Source organism: Centruroides sculpturatus, unplaced genomic scaffold, assembly GCF_000671375.1.
Source record: "Centruroides sculpturatus isolate CEXI.00-Female unplaced genomic scaffold, Cexi_2.0 scaffold1105, whole genome shotgun sequence".
Taxonomy (NCBI): domain Eukaryota; kingdom Metazoa; phylum Arthropoda; class Arachnida; order Scorpiones; family Buthidae; genus Centruroides; species Centruroides sculpturatus.
The window spans coordinates 211,839-229,641 of NW_019385288.1; the positions used below are offsets into that span (position 1 = coordinate 211,839).

Consider the following 17,803-nt stretch of genomic DNA (forward strand, 5'->3'; position numbering starts at 1 on the left):
GGTTTGTCGAGTCACGTGATTCGTTGCAAGTTTTTTGTTATGTGAAAGATAATAAGTTTGTAAATAATATGTAAGAAAGGAAATAAAGTTTTATACTAAAATTTCTTTTAAACAATAATGAAAGACTTTGTTTGGAAGACATTTTTGATAATTAATAAAACGTTAAGAGATTAAGTAAGTTCCTTGACTAAGCTCTTATGGACTAAATGACAGGTATGTCATTATGTCCGTTGCCTATGTATGTCGTTTTGTCCATATAATGTTATAAAAAAACAAAATTATAAAATAAATACAAAGATGTTATTTTTAATGGAAAAAGTTATTTAAGTGGAACAACAAATTTTTGAGGGTTGAAATAAATGTTACATAAATAGATAAAATAGTGAAAAAATTACCATCTATACAAAAAACTTGTTGCGAGGAAAAAAACTCATAACGTATCATTTCTTGTTGTCAGCCATGACACCCGGGCGAATGAAAGGAGTGCGTTCACATTTTGACAGGTTAGTAAGAGCTGCTCGTATAACATGGTGTCATGGTCAGTTGCGAGTTTGAGACCGCCAAATTCGAATTATGATGACTATGTCATTTTGTACGTATATGTCATTTTGTCCGTATTTCCCCTATATGTCGGGCGGGGTATATCACACCCGACCTCATAGTCGGTGTTACATTTTTGAGTCGACAGTAAGTTTATGAGTTATAGTTATTTATAGTATTTTTAGATTTATTTCTATATTTCTCAAATGATAGTCTTCGCATTAGACAAAAAAACACATCTTCCAAGGGAAACTCGAAAAGTAATTACTGATCAACTGGGAGAACCTTCATTACCTGTTTCCAAAAAAATGGCTAATAAATATGTCAGGAGTGGTGAGCGTACTAAAAAACAGATAGGAAAACAAAACATTGCTGTTTGAAGTGTGAGAAGCCAAAATGTATGAAGCATGCGATTTTTATGTGTGGAGATTGTGCTGATTTGTAGGTGTAATGTTGGTGCTGTGCAAATTGATCTCATAAGACCTTTTAGTTTTTTTTTCTATTTTTATAATTGAAAGATACTATAGTTATATTGATTAATCAAAGAAGTTGTAATTTTGTTAGAATTATATACGAAAAAATGTTAAACTACCAAAACCTGTACTTTTTCAAAGAAAATATAGACACTTTGTTTTTTCAATTAAAAAAAAATGCTTTTCAATCTTAAACATAATATTTTATTTACTCATCTTGTTGAATAGATACTATTCTTATTATCCCAAGTGAAAAAATACTTTATACACAATTATAGTATAAAAAATTCGGCATCAAAGTTTCGGGTATCTCCTACCCACCTCATAGCTGGTGTAACAATTTCTCACCTCATTCACGCCAGGTTAAAATATATTCTGATAAAACATATTTTAATCCAGTTTTTAAAAATCTGAAATGCTCTTTTTAATCAGTTTTTAATGTTGTCATTTGCCATTTCTTACAAAGTTTGTAATATTTAGAGTAGATACTGATGAATAAAATTTAAACATACAGTAAATCAAAACACAGACTGATATAAGCAGCAACAAGACTTACTTTTGACTGTGGAAAAATTTACACATAATATTTATCTCAAATTTTCTCTAAACTAATTATTGATATTTTAAGCACTAAAAAACAATCACTTTGATATCAAAAAATGAAATAACTAAGAGTTGTCTTGAGTTGAAAAGTTTTTATTTGGAATTATGATAAAATATTATTATATTTTTCATAAAAGTCAATAAATAATGAATTGGTTAGCTATTAAGTGACACCTGTAAAGGAAAACAAATTGCTTCAAAATGTTAAATATCAACATAAAACTATGAAAATTTTGATATTAAAATGAGGATTAAAAAATAGTTAATCTTACAGTTTTTTTTAAGTTTTATATTTATTTTACTTTTTTGTATTATTTTATTTTATATATTTATAGTTTATTTATTTTTAAGTTAAGTTTTAAACTTATTTTAATTTTATTATTAATAATTGACACTTTTGAAAAATGATCATCTTTCTTATTCTTTTTATAGTAAATAAATTTGATATTGTCTTTATTTTTTCTATATACAGTTTGCTATTTTTTTATTAACTGCAATCTTTTTCTTTTTTTGTTTTATTCTTACTCCATAATTTTGATTATATCTCATTTAATTACCATTAATATAAAAACATGCCTAGTTGTTTGTAATTTCTGTAAAAACACATCTAGCTGTGTGTCAAATATAAAATTCATTATTAATTTTATGTAAATTAACAATATTTTCAAATGTGTTACCTTACCGGTGTGTTCTCCCATGACAACTCATGACGAAAAAGTATACAGTTTGTTAGTAACGTTTTCAAACCGAGCAGGTTCTTCTTCAGGTAACATTGAATTCCTGATGGAATGCAGATCAAAGAAAATAAATTTGAAACTTGAACATGTGCTTCTCAATTAAGTCTTCTTGGGCATGCGCTCTTCAGTGCTTGATGGTTGAGGTGGTTTGAGGCTGCATGCATATACATAGCTAGCCTTAGCAGTAATAACTGCATCAATCACAAGGAAGAGGTAAATTTATCAGTATCGTGGCAGGTGCTTATGGACAAAAATCTATGATTACCATCAAGCACTGGAGAGCACATGCCCCCAAGAAGACTTAATCGAGAAGTGCATGTTTGAGTTTCAAATTTATTTTCTTTGATCTGCATTCCATCAGGAATTCAATGTTACCTGAAGAAAAACCTGTTCGGTTCAAAAACGTCAATAACGAACTGTATATTTTTTCATCGTGAGTCGTCGTGGGAGAACACACCGGTAACAGGTTTGAAGATATTGTTAATTTACTACACTCTGGTGTTGACTAAGTGATTTTGTAATTTTATGTAATTTTAAATTTAAAAGAAAGGAAACAAAGAGTGAAATATTTCAGTGTAACAGGATACTCTACTGATATCTGTACTTGTAACATAACTTACTTCTGCATTATATTTAAGCATACATAGAGAAATGGTTTTGATTTCTATATCATAATTGTTTTGACAAATAAAAGTATCAAATATTCTTTTAACTTAAAAATAATATTACATTGAATATTATCATTAAAAACTTAATATATGAATAATTTTTCAAATAGTAAATTCAAAATGTTACATTTCTATTTGTAGCTTTAATAGAAGAAAATTATCATAGCAACAATCCTTATCATAACTCTGTGCATGCAGCTGATGTTACTCAAGCTATGCACTGCTTTTTACAAGAGCAAAAGGTATGTTGTTTATGTTGGAATACTATAAAATTGATCAATCACTTGAATTTACTATAACTTTCTTCCATAGATTCTTGAGCATCTGACTCCTCTGGAAGCCATGGCTTCACTGATTGCATCAGTTACTCATGATGTTGATCATCCAGGAGTCAATCAGCCATTTCTAATAGCAACTTCAAATCATTTAGCATCCTTATACAAAGTAATTAATTTTAATCATATCTTTAACTTTTTTCTCATAACTAATTCATTAGTTTTATATTTAAAAAGTTTTTATTTAGCAAAAGTCTTCAAAATTCATAAATTATAAAGAAATCATTGTTGTTAAAAATCTTTCAAAGAAACAAATTAAATTTCTAAATGTGAGAGAATTTTAAATTATTTGTTAATTTTTGAAACTGAAAGAGACTAAAACATTATATTTTTCTCTTTATTCTTACATTAATAATATAAAAGCTGTTGTCTATGTGTGTGTGTGTGCATGTGTGTGTGTGTGTGTGCGCACCTAAATTTCTTATAACCCCTGCAATCTTTGTCCAATCCAGATGAAATTTTAATTATATTCATTTTATGTTATGAAAAAATTTTAGGTTACTTATTTTGTGGAAATATTATGTATAGAATAAACAATTTATCACTTTTGGATCAATGATCACACTTACGTTGCAGTTACGTCAGTAACCTCATTTAGTTCCTGCTTGACGAGGGATTTCCCTTAAGAAGCATTTTTAAATATTTTGGAAAATGACATATTTTAAACTCACTTCATTAAATTTAAACTTTAAAAGAAGTTAGCTGCATCATGTCACTTCTATAACAAATTTAAAAAAAAAATCTTTCCATAGTGACCACGTAATGTTATCCAATCAGAAGTAATGATCTAACAAGCCCATTATTTAGAAAGTATTAATGCTCATCTAACTAACTTGTATGTACTGTACTGTACTGTACATACAATTCTTCTTTGTTTTATCAATGTGGAATTAAAAGATGCTATTTTTTCAAAAAAAAAAAAATGCTTAGGGGAAAGCATAAGAGTAAAATTGGTTGGGTAAATTCTTAAAGAATAAGAATACCGATCCTGAAGACCATGAAGTCTAACTTGAGCAACATCGAGTAAGAATGGCTTTGTCAAGAGCTGAAGAAACAGCATCACAAAGTCGAGCTCCAACCTGAGCAAAAGAAATATTAGCAAATCTTGAATTTCTTGGAATCTCTACTCTTCTCAATTCTGCAATCTTAACTTTCTCATAAAAATATTCTGTCGTGCTTGATGGGAATTTCTAGTTTAATAATATAATTTTCAACTAAAATTAATTATTTGTTTCAAAAAAACTTTAATTTTACCATTTGTTATTATTGAAATACAGCTCCCTCCTAATATCCAAATTCCCTCTATTTGAACTCTCACTATAACAAATTACATTCTTTTGTGGTAATACACCAAATGTTTATATATTTTGTCTTTAGTATTAAACTTAATATTAAGTTTCCTCATTCTTTTGTCTATAAATTTTCTCAAACTTTCTAACGGTCCTTCCTCCCTGCTGGTGGTAAAACGTTTCTGAGAAATACAATGAAAAGACATTCATTCTGGAGCTAGCATTCAGACGAAACAGACAGAGATAGGAGGAGGTCCTGGTCGTCGAAACCAAATAGGGCTGAGAGATCTGAGAATGTCTAAAGAGAGAAATAACGGAACAAACGAAAGGAAGGAAAATCAATGAAAGTCGTTACCTTGATACAAGCGAAGTCTAAAGGAAGGAAGAAAGAAAACTCGGGTACCCCATCAGCATTCTTGTCATGTTCTTATTACTCTTAATCTTAATATTAACCCTTTCATTCTATATTTCTTCATTAGTATATAAGTTAGATTAAGATAGGTTAAGTAAAATTTTACGTTGTCGCAAAAAACCGTGTCACTCTCTTGTACCAATAGAAATATATATTATAACATAACCATATAGAAATATATGCGTTGGGATCCTAAAGAATCTTGTATATGTATAACTGCATAAACCGACAATAAAAACTTTTATTGTAGACAACTTTCATTGTATTGTTCATCCGCATGTTCACCACAATGGCGTCCGCGACAGGATCCCAACAATAATAGGGGTGCACGGTCCTTAGTCTAAGTTCATAAGTGATACATGTAGTAATTTATAGTCAATTTAGTTATGTTACTGATTGTATTAATATCATATTTGTGCCAAGTATGCATAACCAAGTCGGAAGTTCTGTTGTAACTGAAAATAATGGTCAAAACCAACCATTAATTATTACGGGGTTCTTAGGGATGATTCCCATGTTCTCGGGAACACAGAATGATACTATAAATATAAAACAATTTTTCAACACAGTCGAAAATATAGCCCATTTAGCTGGGTGGGTAATGAAGTTAAAGTTGCTGTGTTGCGAGAGAGATTGAAGGGAGAACCCCTAACAATGTTTATGTGCCTCCTAGAACAATATCCTGGGTCTTACGAGGAAATAAAGTGAGATTTAATTAAATGTTTTATCAAAAGAGAGGAAAGCGGTAAAGATATAGTTGACCAACTTTTAAACATAAGACAGAGAAATGGTGAATCCGTGACTGATTTTTCAGTTCGAATGAATACGTTATTAGCCAGGGCAGTTAGAGGTAATGATAAGTTGAGTCTGTTCCGTGATGACATAATTATGGAACGTTTTATAAAAGGCCTAAGGGGGAACCTAAGAGGTAATGTGTTAAGGAGAGCTCCAAAAACGTTGGAAGAATCCTTTGACATCGCCGAACGTGAGGAGAATATAGAGAACAATAGTGATAGGTGGTTTGAACATAAAGGAGTGAATATGGAGATCAAGGAGGAAGTTGACGAGATGGTAGGAAAATGTGAAGGTATAGAAACTCAAAAGGATAAGATAGATGAAAGAATGTCAGGGTTAGAGAAGAAAATTGATACATTAGTGGAGGCAGTTAGTATGCTTTTGAATAAAATGGATCAAGGGAGAGGAGTTACAGGTAGAAAATGTTACAAATAAAATACTTTCCTTACTGGAACCACACAATAAATAAAAATCAACACCTTATTGGATGCATATAATTTATTTTATTTCTTTATTTAGTTTTAACTTTTATAATTCTTAAGATTATTTAAACTTGGTAAATGTTAACGTATTTACATATATTTATGTAACCGCTTTTTGAATTTCGTTTTACGTAATTTTCGAATTTCTTCGTTCGATTCACAAATGTTAACTGACGATGATCGCTTAAAGCGTTCGAAAGCATTTTTAAATATTAAAAAACGATTTGCTGGATGTTTAAAGAAAATGTTACACTTGCGGTAATGTAGGCCATTTCGCGCAGAATTGCCCAGATTGTAAGGATAATTCATTAAACTAAAAGAGGAGTGCCAAAAGGGCCAGCATGGAGCTCCTTGCATTAAAATAAGACTGGCTAATGAGGTATACAGTATTTGTCACCGAAGGGGCTCCCTATTGTTGAAGGGATAGTCAATGAAGTAAAATTATGCTTCCTCATCGACACTGGCACTGAAAAGTCTATATTGAATTTAGCAGTCATTGCTTGTATGCCCAAAAGGAGTGTGGTTAGAGCAACTATCAAGGGTGAAATGTTTGGAATAAGGGGTATAACTGGTAAGGTGACTGAATGTGAAAGAACCATACGTGCAGAAATTGATTATGATAACCAATCGAACAAGGTGATGGTTGCATGTATGAAGCTGCCTTGACATGTAGATTATGATGGGGTGTTGGGAATGGATATCGTGCACAAGGTATACAAGATCATCGAGGATGTAAGGATAGCTGTGCAAGGCACAGTATCAAACCGTATGATGATTTTAGTAACGTTGAACACTTGGCAATTAAAGGGCTAGACGGTTTGACTCCTGAAGAAAAAGAATGTGTGTATGATATATTTAGGAAATATCACAAATGCTTTGCAGAATCGATAGAAGAGTTAACAGGTATGATAGGTGAGACGCATAAACCTGTAATCGATCAAACTACGCCAATAAGTACACGTCAGTATAGGATCCCTGAATGTTACTTAAAGGGGTTAAGGTCTCTAACTACTGCATATTTAAAAGCAGGAATCATCAAGGAGAGCTCCTCTGCATGGAACTTGCCTATACACATCATTGAAAAAGAGGATGGCGACATTAGGATGATGTTAGATCTCCAGCGGGTCAATGACCTGACAGAATCCCAAGAATTTCCCATAGCCCATGTTGATGAAATTTTAACCAAATTTCATGGATGCAAGTACTTTTCTGTATTGGATTTAAAATCGGGGTATTTTCAAATAAATCTAGATCCATCAGTCAGACACGTATATGCATTTTCTACCCCATGGGGGAAATTTCAGATGTGCAGGCTTCCACAGGGCCCCAAGAATAGTGGCCGTTTTTTTCAAGCAGTTATGTCAAAACTTTTAGCAAGGTTTATAGGGATATGTTATGTATTTCAAGATGATGTAGTTGTGTTTTCCAAATCCCTAGATGACCATGTAACGGTACTTGATGAAGTCATAGGAACTCTGAATAGGAATAACTTAAAATTACACCCTACCAAAAGTTGGTTTGTTATAGGGGAAGTAAAGTACCTGGGATGTGTTATAAGCCAAAAGGGGATAGGTCCCGACGATAGTAATGTCAGCGCTATATTGAATATGAAACCCCCCAATAATGTAAAAGGAGTGCATAGTTTTTTAGGCATGGTGGGCTTCTTCAGGAGTTTCATATCCAGATTTTCTAGCATTGCCTTACCCTTGACTAATTTAACTAAAAAGGGAAGAAAATTCTCCTGGAACGAAGAGTGCCAGAAAAGTTTTGAGGAATTTAAATGCATATTGTCAAGTCCCCCTCTGTTAAAACATCCAAATTTTAGTTCCCCCTTCGAGTTGTACACCAATGCGTCCAATGAATGTATGGATGCCATCCTAGGGCAGCGGGAGGGAGAAAAATTTTACCCTGTAGGATATTTTAGTCGTAAGTTCAATGGGGCAGAAAAGAACTATGCCACAATTGGAAAGGAATGTCTAGCAATAATCCTGGCTGTGTGCCATTTTAAACCAATCGTGTTGGGTTATAAAATTGATCTATATACTGACCACAAGCCCCTCATATTTTTAAAAAATATGAATAACCATAATAAAAGGTTAATGAGATGGGCAACTGAAATAGCAAATTATGATGTAAGGATCAATCATATAAAGGGAAAGAGTAATGAAGTTGCTGATGTACTATCACGACCTAATTGGGGTAATAAGAGACTAGAGAAAGACGTGAGTAGCAGCATCATTGACAATAAGGAATTGTGGCAGCAAATGGTAGAGTCACAAAAGAGAGATGAATTCCTGATAAAGTTGCGAAAAAATTGTAAAAGAACTAACGGTGAGGGGTTTACAAATGAAACCCAGCCTGAATTCCAAATAGACGGTGAGATTGTTGTGAATGTAAAGCCAGGAAGGATGGGGCTTAGGTGGTGGGCCCGTGTGTGTGTGGGGAGAGATATGATTGATCGTGTTATATGGTCCTTCTATAGCTCTTCCTTATTGGGCCATCTTGGGGTCAAGAAAACATGTCACATAATTGATAGTTATTATTATATAAACAATTTTAAAATTCATGTCAAATGCGTAATCGGGTTGCAAAACTTGCCAGCAACATAGTTTACACAAAGGCCGGGCTCCATTTCATGAAACTGAAACTGCCGATTTCCCCCTTTAGAAGGTAGCCACTGACATCATAGGCCCACTAAATACCTCCCAGAAGGGAAATAGATACATATTAACTGTGATCGATATTTACACCCGGTATGCTGAGGCAATCCCCATATCTACTCAAACTTCTAAAGAAATTGCAGAAAAATTTTTTGACAATATTATATGTCGTTATGGTTGCCCTAATGTCATTATATCAGACAGAGGTGCAAACTTTACTTCAGGTTTGTTCCAAGAGGTATGTGATGATTTGGCGATCAAGCACAATGTTACGACCGCCTATCGCCCGTCCTCGAATTCTATATGTGAACATTTTAATAAAACAATATGTGGGATCATTGCCCAGATATCGAAGGGCGATAATTGTAATTGGAACAGTTTTATCCACCCGTCGACGTTCGCTTATAACAATTCAACCCATTCGGCCACAAAGGAATCTCCTGCCTTTCTCTTATACAGGTTTGACCCCCGGTTTCCTAGTGCATTTCTGGAGGAAGATGAGGAGGATATCAGTCACTAAGAGAGGGATCTGAATTTGTAGATAAATTGAATGTGTTAAGGAAAACTGCATATGAATTGGGGAGAGAACGGAACTTAAAAAACAGAAGAAGAGAAAATGATGGTAAAAGAATTAAAGTGTGGAAAGAAGGTCAGAAGGTGTGGTTGCTCCGGAACGGTAAACAAAAGGGAACGGGAAAATTTTTCCCAAAATATATAGGGCCATATAGGATTGTTTGTTTGTTGGCTCTGTAACAGTAGAACTGAGTGGTAATCATAGGGAGGAAAAACTGGTGATGCATACTGACTGCCTAAAGGCCTGCTACTCTCCGGTATATAAAGAAAGTACGAAAAGAGCTCCACAACGTCAGGAAATAAGGGAAGCACCCATCAAGGAAGGTGAGCTGGAAGAAGGGGATCCATACGAATATCTGAGGATGGAGATATCCAACAGAAGACAAAGATCAGAAGTAGGAAACTGCCAATCAAGTGAACCAGAAGTTAATAATGATAGGGAAACTGGTCATGATGGTAGATCCATGATAAAATAACACGTGTACAATCTCCACAGGATTCAAACTAGACTACCGTAAGTTGCATTACGGGGTTTGAGACTTAAGGGGGGGCATACATGTGGTGATACACCAAATGTTTATATATTTTGTCTTTAGTATTAAACTTAATATTAAGTTTCCTCATTCTTTTGTCTATAAATTTTCTCAAACTTTCTAACGGTCCTTCCTCCCTGCTGGTGGTAAAATGTTTCTGAGAAATACAACGAAAAACAAGGGTATGGNATTCTTTTGTCTATAAATTTTCTCAAACTTTCTAACGGTCCTTCCTCCCTGCTGGTGGTAAAATGTTTCTGAGAAATACAACGAAAAACAAGGGTATGGAAAAAAGACCCTGAGGCAAGTCAGGGGAGAAAGACATTCATTCTGGAGCTAGCATTCAGACGAAACAGACAGAGATAGGAGGAGGTCCTGGTCATCGAAACCAAATAGGGCTGAGAGATCTGAGAACATCTAGAGAGAGAAATAACGGAACAGACGAAAGGAAGGAAAATCAATGAAAGTCGTTACCTTGATACAAGCGAAGTCTAAAGGAAGGAAGAAAGAAAACTCGGGTACCCCATCAGCATTCTTGTCCTGTTCTTATTACTCTTAATCTTAATATTAACCCTTTCATTCTATATTTCTTCATTAATATATAAGTTAGATTAAGATAGGTTAAGTAAAATTTTACATTTAATTAAAATGCCTCAATGTTCTTTTTTCTTACTAAAATGTAAATTTTCGACTATAAATTCGTATCTTCTATTATTAGGACTTATTATACTGGCTTTACAGATAATGCTACAAAGTTTAACAGAAAACAATTTTTATTTTATTCCATATACCTGGACACATACATAATTTTGCGTTTCGGACATATTTGTCCCTCAGCAGGTATTTTTATATATTCTATAAACAATAAAACAAATATTTAAAATTTACATTTAAAATTTCCCAACAAAATTATTTAATAAAATTCTTACAATTTTCTGGTTTTCCTTTATTTTCAGCTCAACTGGATATTCAAATTTTACCAACAAAAACAGAATTACTATGATTTCAAACCTGTATTAAACTAAATTATACAGGTATACCTCGCCTTACGTCGGTAATTGGTTACAATTTTCTGGTTTTCCTTTATTTTCAGCTCAACTGGATATTCAAATTTTACCAACAAAAACAGAATTACTATGATTTTAAACCTGTATTAAACCAAATTATGTTAACATTATTTCAGTTTTTTTACATTTGTTTACTATTATTACAACTTACATTTGTTCTTGTTCCATTTGACTCACACCTCGTACCCATTTCTTTCGATTATTCTTTTTATCTTTTAGACACACCCCTTTTTCTATGAATCTTAGGCATGATTGGTGCATTTCTCTACCAGTATTGCTATTTATTCTATTATTTTGTCTGATTATATAAATATGTTCATAAAGTTGTCTTTTGTAATTATTCTTTTCTTTTTTCTTTATTTTTATGGAATTCAATACTATTTTACAACCTGTATTATTACAATGCTCCGCAACTACTGAATTTGCATAATTTCTCTTGATTGCTCAGATGTGTTCATTTATTCTTATTTTTAGTTTCCTTTTCGTTTCTCCTACATATATTTTTTCTGGTTTACAACTACAATTACAACTAATCATTTGTTGCGAAAAACTTTTAACATATAAGCGTTAAATTATATACGTATGTCACTAAATTGACAAGCGCTTTCGACGATACACACTTTCGTCTTCTTCAGGTCATTAGAAGATACAAGATCCTTTTTCGTAATTTTCGAAAACTTTTGTATTCGAAAAGGATCTTATATCTTCTATGACCTGAAGAATACGAAAGTGTGTATCGTCGAAAGCGCTTGTCAATTTAGTGACATATGTATATAATTTAATGCTTATATGTTAAAAGTTTATCGTAGCAAATTGTCTATTTTCACACTGTCTATTTAATTAACCCTCTTCCCTCAAGGGAAAATTTCCAAAAGTCTCTTCTTGGTATGTATTTGCATGGTGTACCCTAACTGCATACAAAATTTCAACTTTCAACTCCTAACCATTTGGGCTCTGCACTTAATATTATCATCAACCCATCTTGATTATATATATACCCTGTTTCCCCGAAAATAAGACAGTGTCTTATATTAATTTTTGTTCTCAAAGATGCGCTAGGTCTTATTTTCAGGGGATATCTTATTTTTACATGAAGAAGAATTCACATTTATTGTTGAACAAAAAAATTCCAGGTCAAACTTATACGAGAGTGACGTATATCCGGTCGTGTCAAACTGAACTTACAAAGTTCCCATGCTGGAGTGGACTTCCCATTCTTGCTTCAACTTAACCTTTTTTATAGCGTCGACATTGGGCTCAATGACCAATTAGTGCTTACTGAACCATAGCACTATGCAAATGTGATGTGGCTTGATTCCTGGTTGACCAATTAGCGATCACCAGCAGTAACGTTATGCAAATCTGTGATTCCCAAGCCATAGTCTTATGAAAATCATGCCGTGTGGTGTGATTGTCTGCTGACTAATCAGTGGCTGTACTTTCAAAAAGCCAATGGCCACTTTCAACCATCTGTTGATGACTGTTACAAGTAAAAAAAAACTTTGCGAGGTCTTACTTTTGGGGGAGGCCTCATATTTAGCAATTCAGCAAAATCTCTGCTAGGTCTTATTTTCAGAGGATGTCTTATTTTCGGGGAAACACAGTATAGATATATATATAAATTATTCCTATTATCAATCCATCTTGATAATACTTATAGATTTCCATAAAAATGCAAAAATCTACATCTAAAATAGTACAGTATAAGCTGAGTTCTTTAGAGTAAGCCTTAATCCTCTCCTTTTCCCCCGCAGGTGGAATTTCGAAAAATCACATCCTAGTGTACATTGTCATGACGTATCGTAATTGTGTACTAAATTACAACTTTCAACTCCTAACCATTTGGGCTCTGCATTTATTATTATTATTATTATGTTGGGTTTTGTGAGTTATACTCAGTTCACACCGGTGGCTGTGTACTATGCCAGATCAGAGTCAAGGCACAGCAACCAAAATAAAACTAAAATTAAATAAGCATGTCAGTGTCTGCATTCAGGGATTTCCTAACAATGTGGCATGTATTCAATATAGTGGCCTTCTGTAGTTTGATGTATGTATTTCTACTCAATTTTAATGTTCCCAGGCTTTTGTGTAGTGTGTGTGGTATCACACCTGTACAGGAGAGAATGACAGGTACAATAAGCACCCTATCCATCCCCCACAGATGCCTTATTTCCTGGGCAAATTCTGTGTACTTTCTAATTTTTTCAGTGAATGTGTTTTCTGTATTGTGAGTGTTTGGAATGGATATGTCTATAATGTATGTGATTTTATTGTGTTTGTCAATGAGTTTGATGTTTGGTCTGTTGTGGTAAATTGTTTTATCTGTGATTATGGCTCTATCGTAGTACATTTTGTGCGTGTTATTTTCCAATACTGTCTGTGGAATATACTTGTAGTATGGTTCGTGGATGTCTACTAATTTGTGTTTGTTTGCAAGCTCTTGGTGTATTATATTTGCGACTTGATTGTGTCTGTGTAAATAATCTGTCTGTGCTAAAAGCTTGCAACCAGATGTAATGTGTTGTATAGTTTCTGGCATGATGTGACATTTTCTGTATGTGTCATTTGTGAGTGTTGTATCTTTGAATATGTATTTTCTGTAGTTTTTAGTATTTATGACCTGATCGTATATGGCAATCTTGAATCCTTTCGTCTCCCCAAAGAGGCATCCCCGATCTAACCAGCTGTTTGACGCAGTTTTGTCAACAAAATCCTGGGCCAGGTCGTAAGGATGCCTGCCATGGAGTGTCTTTCGAGCCCACGATTGCTTGATGGTGTCTATGCTTTTTATGTGTTGTGTCATGTCTGTATGTTGTGAGTGTAAGTTTAATGGTGTGTTATTTGAGTCTGCTAGAGTTACTCTTTGCTTTATTTGTGTATGTTCTGTTAGTTTGGCTTGTTGGAATCCTAAATACTTGTAGAACTCACCCTCTTCCATGGATTTAATAATGTCCCCATTTCCAAGTGCAAAATCTTTTTTCTTCAGGATTCCTTTTTCTATGTGTAGTTTTTTGCATTTGTCTAAGCCAAACTCCATTTGTATGTCCTTGGTGTATGAATGTGTGATTTGTAGGAGTTGATGAAGTTGTTTCTGTGTGGATGCATAAAGTTTTATGTCATCCATGTACATGAGATGTGACAGTGTAAACTGTGTTGTTTTTTCATGTCTGATATTGTAGCCATAATGCGTGTTGTTTAACATGTTGGATAATGGATTCAGGGCTAGGCAGAACCAGAGAGGACTCAAGGAATCTCCTTGAAAAATTCCTCGCCTAATGAATATTTCGTTTGTTTGTATGGAAGTGTTACTAACCCTGAGATGTAGTGTTGTTCTCCAGTGCTGCATAGTGTTTTCGAAGAATGCAATGAGTGATGGATGTATTTTGTACATGTGTAGAATATGTAGCAGCCAACTGTGTGGAACACTGTCGAATGCTTTTCTGTAGTCTATATATGCCATGTGTATGTTTCTGTGTTGTTTGTGTGCTTGCCGTAGAATGACTGAATCTATGAGTAACTGTTCTTTGCATCCCCTGTGATTTCTACGGCAACCTTTTTGTTGTTCTGTAAGAATGTCGTGTTCTTCAACATGTTTGTATATTTTGTTTGTGATACAGGATGTCAATAATTTGTAGAGTGTTGGAAGACATGTAATTGGTCTGTATTGTGTGGGGTCTGTGGTTTTGTTGTTTTTAGGTTTCATGTAGGTGATGCCCTGAGTAAGAAATTTTGGCATGTCTTGTGGATTGATGATGATGTGTGTTAGATGTTTAGCTAGTTCCTGGTGCAGTGATGTAAACTTTTTGTACCAGAAATTGTGAATGTTGTCTACACCAGGTGTCTTCCAGTTGTGTGTTCTGTTAACAGCGTAGCGAATGTCGTGTATGTTTATTTCAGCACAGGGCATAGTTGGTATGTTGTGCAAGTTTCTGTTCTCCTCCTCGATCCAGCCTGCATCAGCATTGTGTGTAACAGCATTGGACCAAAGAGAAGACCAATAAGTTGTGAGTTCTTCTTCTGTTGGTGTGCCACTGTGCTGTGTATCAGTGTTTGTTTTGGTACTGATTTGTCTGTAGAAAAGTTTTTCATTGTTTGTGAATAATTTATTTTGTTGTTTTCGTAGTGTACATGTTTTGTATCGTTTGAGTCTACGTGCTTTGGCTGCGAGTTTTTGTTTTAGTGTATCGATGTATTCTGTAATGTGTGTGTTGTGATGTTCATGTTTTGTGTGTGTTTTAATTTTCTTGAAAATGTTTTTGAGTTGTTTCTTTAATTTGGGTGTTATGTTGTTTTTAGTGTATTGTGTCAGCCTGCCTAATTGCTGTCTAATGTCATTTATTTGTGTTTCTATTCTTCTCTGCCAGGCAGGCTTGTGATAGAATTGTGTTTTGTGTGTGTCTGTCTGTGAGTGTATTTTCAGTCCATGGTGTGTTACTACTGTGACTGCCCCAGCATAAACTAATGTATGAATGTCTGAGAGTGTAGAAATTGAATGAATGTAGTTTGGTAGTAAGTGAGTGTTTACATAATTTAGTGTTTTTCCTACTACCTTTGACGTGTTGATTTTCGGTATTCGTGGTCTTTGTGTGGGATCTGTACCTGTATATTTAGTGAGTGTTTCCTGAAATATAAGTGAGAGTGTATTAACTAATTCTATGTCTATGTTATCAGTGATGGATGGGGAAGTGCCTGCAGTATCATTAGTGGTACTTGTTGTGTGTGTGCTGTAATCAGTGCTTGTTGCTGGATTATCCTGACAGGTTACGTGATCTTCATTAATGTTAAATGTTTCTGTCTGTTGATGTATTTGATCAGCAACCTGTTGTTTGATAAGTTCAAGTGTTGTTTGTGGGATAAGGTTGTTGTGTATAATTGTTCGTTTTTGATCAACAACCCTTTGTTCGGTGACAGTGAGGTGAGGATATTGTTGTGTGAATCTATGGTGTAGTTGTTGTCTGTATGCTGTCATGTTTGTTTCGAGTCTTGTGATGGTGTAGTAAGTGCGGATGATAAACTCGTTCATTTCTGTTGTCCATTTCATCCGTTGGCGTGGTTTTCCAGCCTTTGTGGTCTGTGGATGCATTGCCACAGAAACACCAAGGCTAGGTTGATTCCTCACATCTGTTGAGGGCATTGCAGTAGCCATGCTTGGGCCGGCGCTGCTTTCGCCACCGGTAGCCAAGGGAGACTGTGGCCTATTTTTCGAACGTGAGTTTTTGCCTAACCCACGAATGTGGACCTTGTTAACCCGGGCAACGTTCGAGCCGGTATCACACTTTGATCTGGTTACTACCATGATAATTATCTCCACAGAATGTGGGTGTGGTCACTCTTAGCTTCATTTCTCCCCATAGACCTTACTGGCATGGGTGTCGCTACCAGGAGCATGTGCTCCAGCCTGCATTGCTTTATGGTTCAGTAAAATTACTGGGCTCTCCCACCACGACCAGGTGGTGATCATGGGAGAGTTATTATTATTATTATTATCAATGCATTTTGATTATATTATATGATAACTTACTTAAAAAATTATTTTATCAATATTTTTACTTTTATACTTAAAAAATTTACGTTAGCTACATATTCTTGCTAAGTACTATAATTATTATACTGTAGGTAAATATTTGTATTCTTTGTATGTGTGCATGTGTATTAATAAATTTAATTTTACAAAACACTGCTCATAAAACTTTTAACTGGTGCAAAGCACAATCTATCAGTCAATACAAATGCTTTCAGACCTCTCCTGGATTTTTCTTCAGGCAAAGAATCGTTAGGAACGATTTTTTAAAACTGCAATCGTATTTATCATATTTTAAAAATCTTTCCAAATGGCTGGATTGCAGTTTTAAAAAATTGTTCCTAATGATTCTTTGCCTGAAGAAGGAACCAGGAGGGGTTTGAAAGTATTTGTATTGACTGATAGATTGTGCTTCGCACCGGTTAAAAGTTTTATGAGTAGTGTTTTGTATAATATACTCCAGTGTGCGGTGATTTGTTAAATTTAATTTTATTAATACTAACGTAATTAATTTTAATGACTGTGTGGATAATTTATTTAGAATTTCTCTGTCCTTGAAAATCATCATTGGAGAACTGCCATATCATGCCTGAAAGAGTCTAGAGTGTTCGATCACATGGACAAGGAGTCTTGGTTAGTACAAAAATAGCTTTAAGACCTGATAATGATGATGAAATGAATTTTTATATCATTACATAATTAATAGATTATTTATTCTTTACTCTGTTTTCTTTGTTAAAAATATATAAAAGACAAAACAGTTTGCTATATTTATAACACATTTTTGTAATCATCACCATGATTTCATGCTGATTATCTATGTTTGAAAGTGAATACAGGTTATAAGATGACACATGTTATCTGACAATTTTAACTTATAATTACAAACTCTATCAACAGCTTTTCCTTTTTCTAGTGTCTCCGAGAACATCTTTTGAAAACATGAAAAATGATTTATGTATTACAGACAATTTCAGTGTCATTACAGTTTTTCCCAAAACCACCAAAGACATGTAATGTATATTAGACAGAATTAGATAACCTAATAAATAGGGTATAACAATTTGCAGGGCTTATCACACCAAGGCCGACAGAAAGAAGGATCAGAACTT

The 17,803-nt window shown here is 34.0% G+C and overlaps 1 protein-coding gene across 3 annotated transcripts in view; it reads left to right on the forward strand.

Moving 5' to 3' along the window:
* The window catches only part of LOC111637221 (cAMP-specific 3',5'-cyclic phosphodiesterase 7B-like), a 106,815-nt gene that overhangs the window by 81,593 nt on the left and 7,419 nt on the right, over nt 1-17,803 (forward strand). For all 3 annotated transcript variants that reach the window (XM_023382664.1, XM_023382663.1, XM_023382665.1), the window contains 3 exons: nt 3,163-3,263; nt 3,334-3,465; nt 17,233-17,324. In XM_023382664.1, coding sequence (XP_023238432.1) covers nt 3,163-3,263; nt 3,334-3,465; nt 17,233-17,324 — 325 coding nt within the window. The remainder of the gene's footprint in view (nt 1-3,162; nt 3,264-3,333; nt 3,466-17,232; nt 17,325-17,803) is intronic.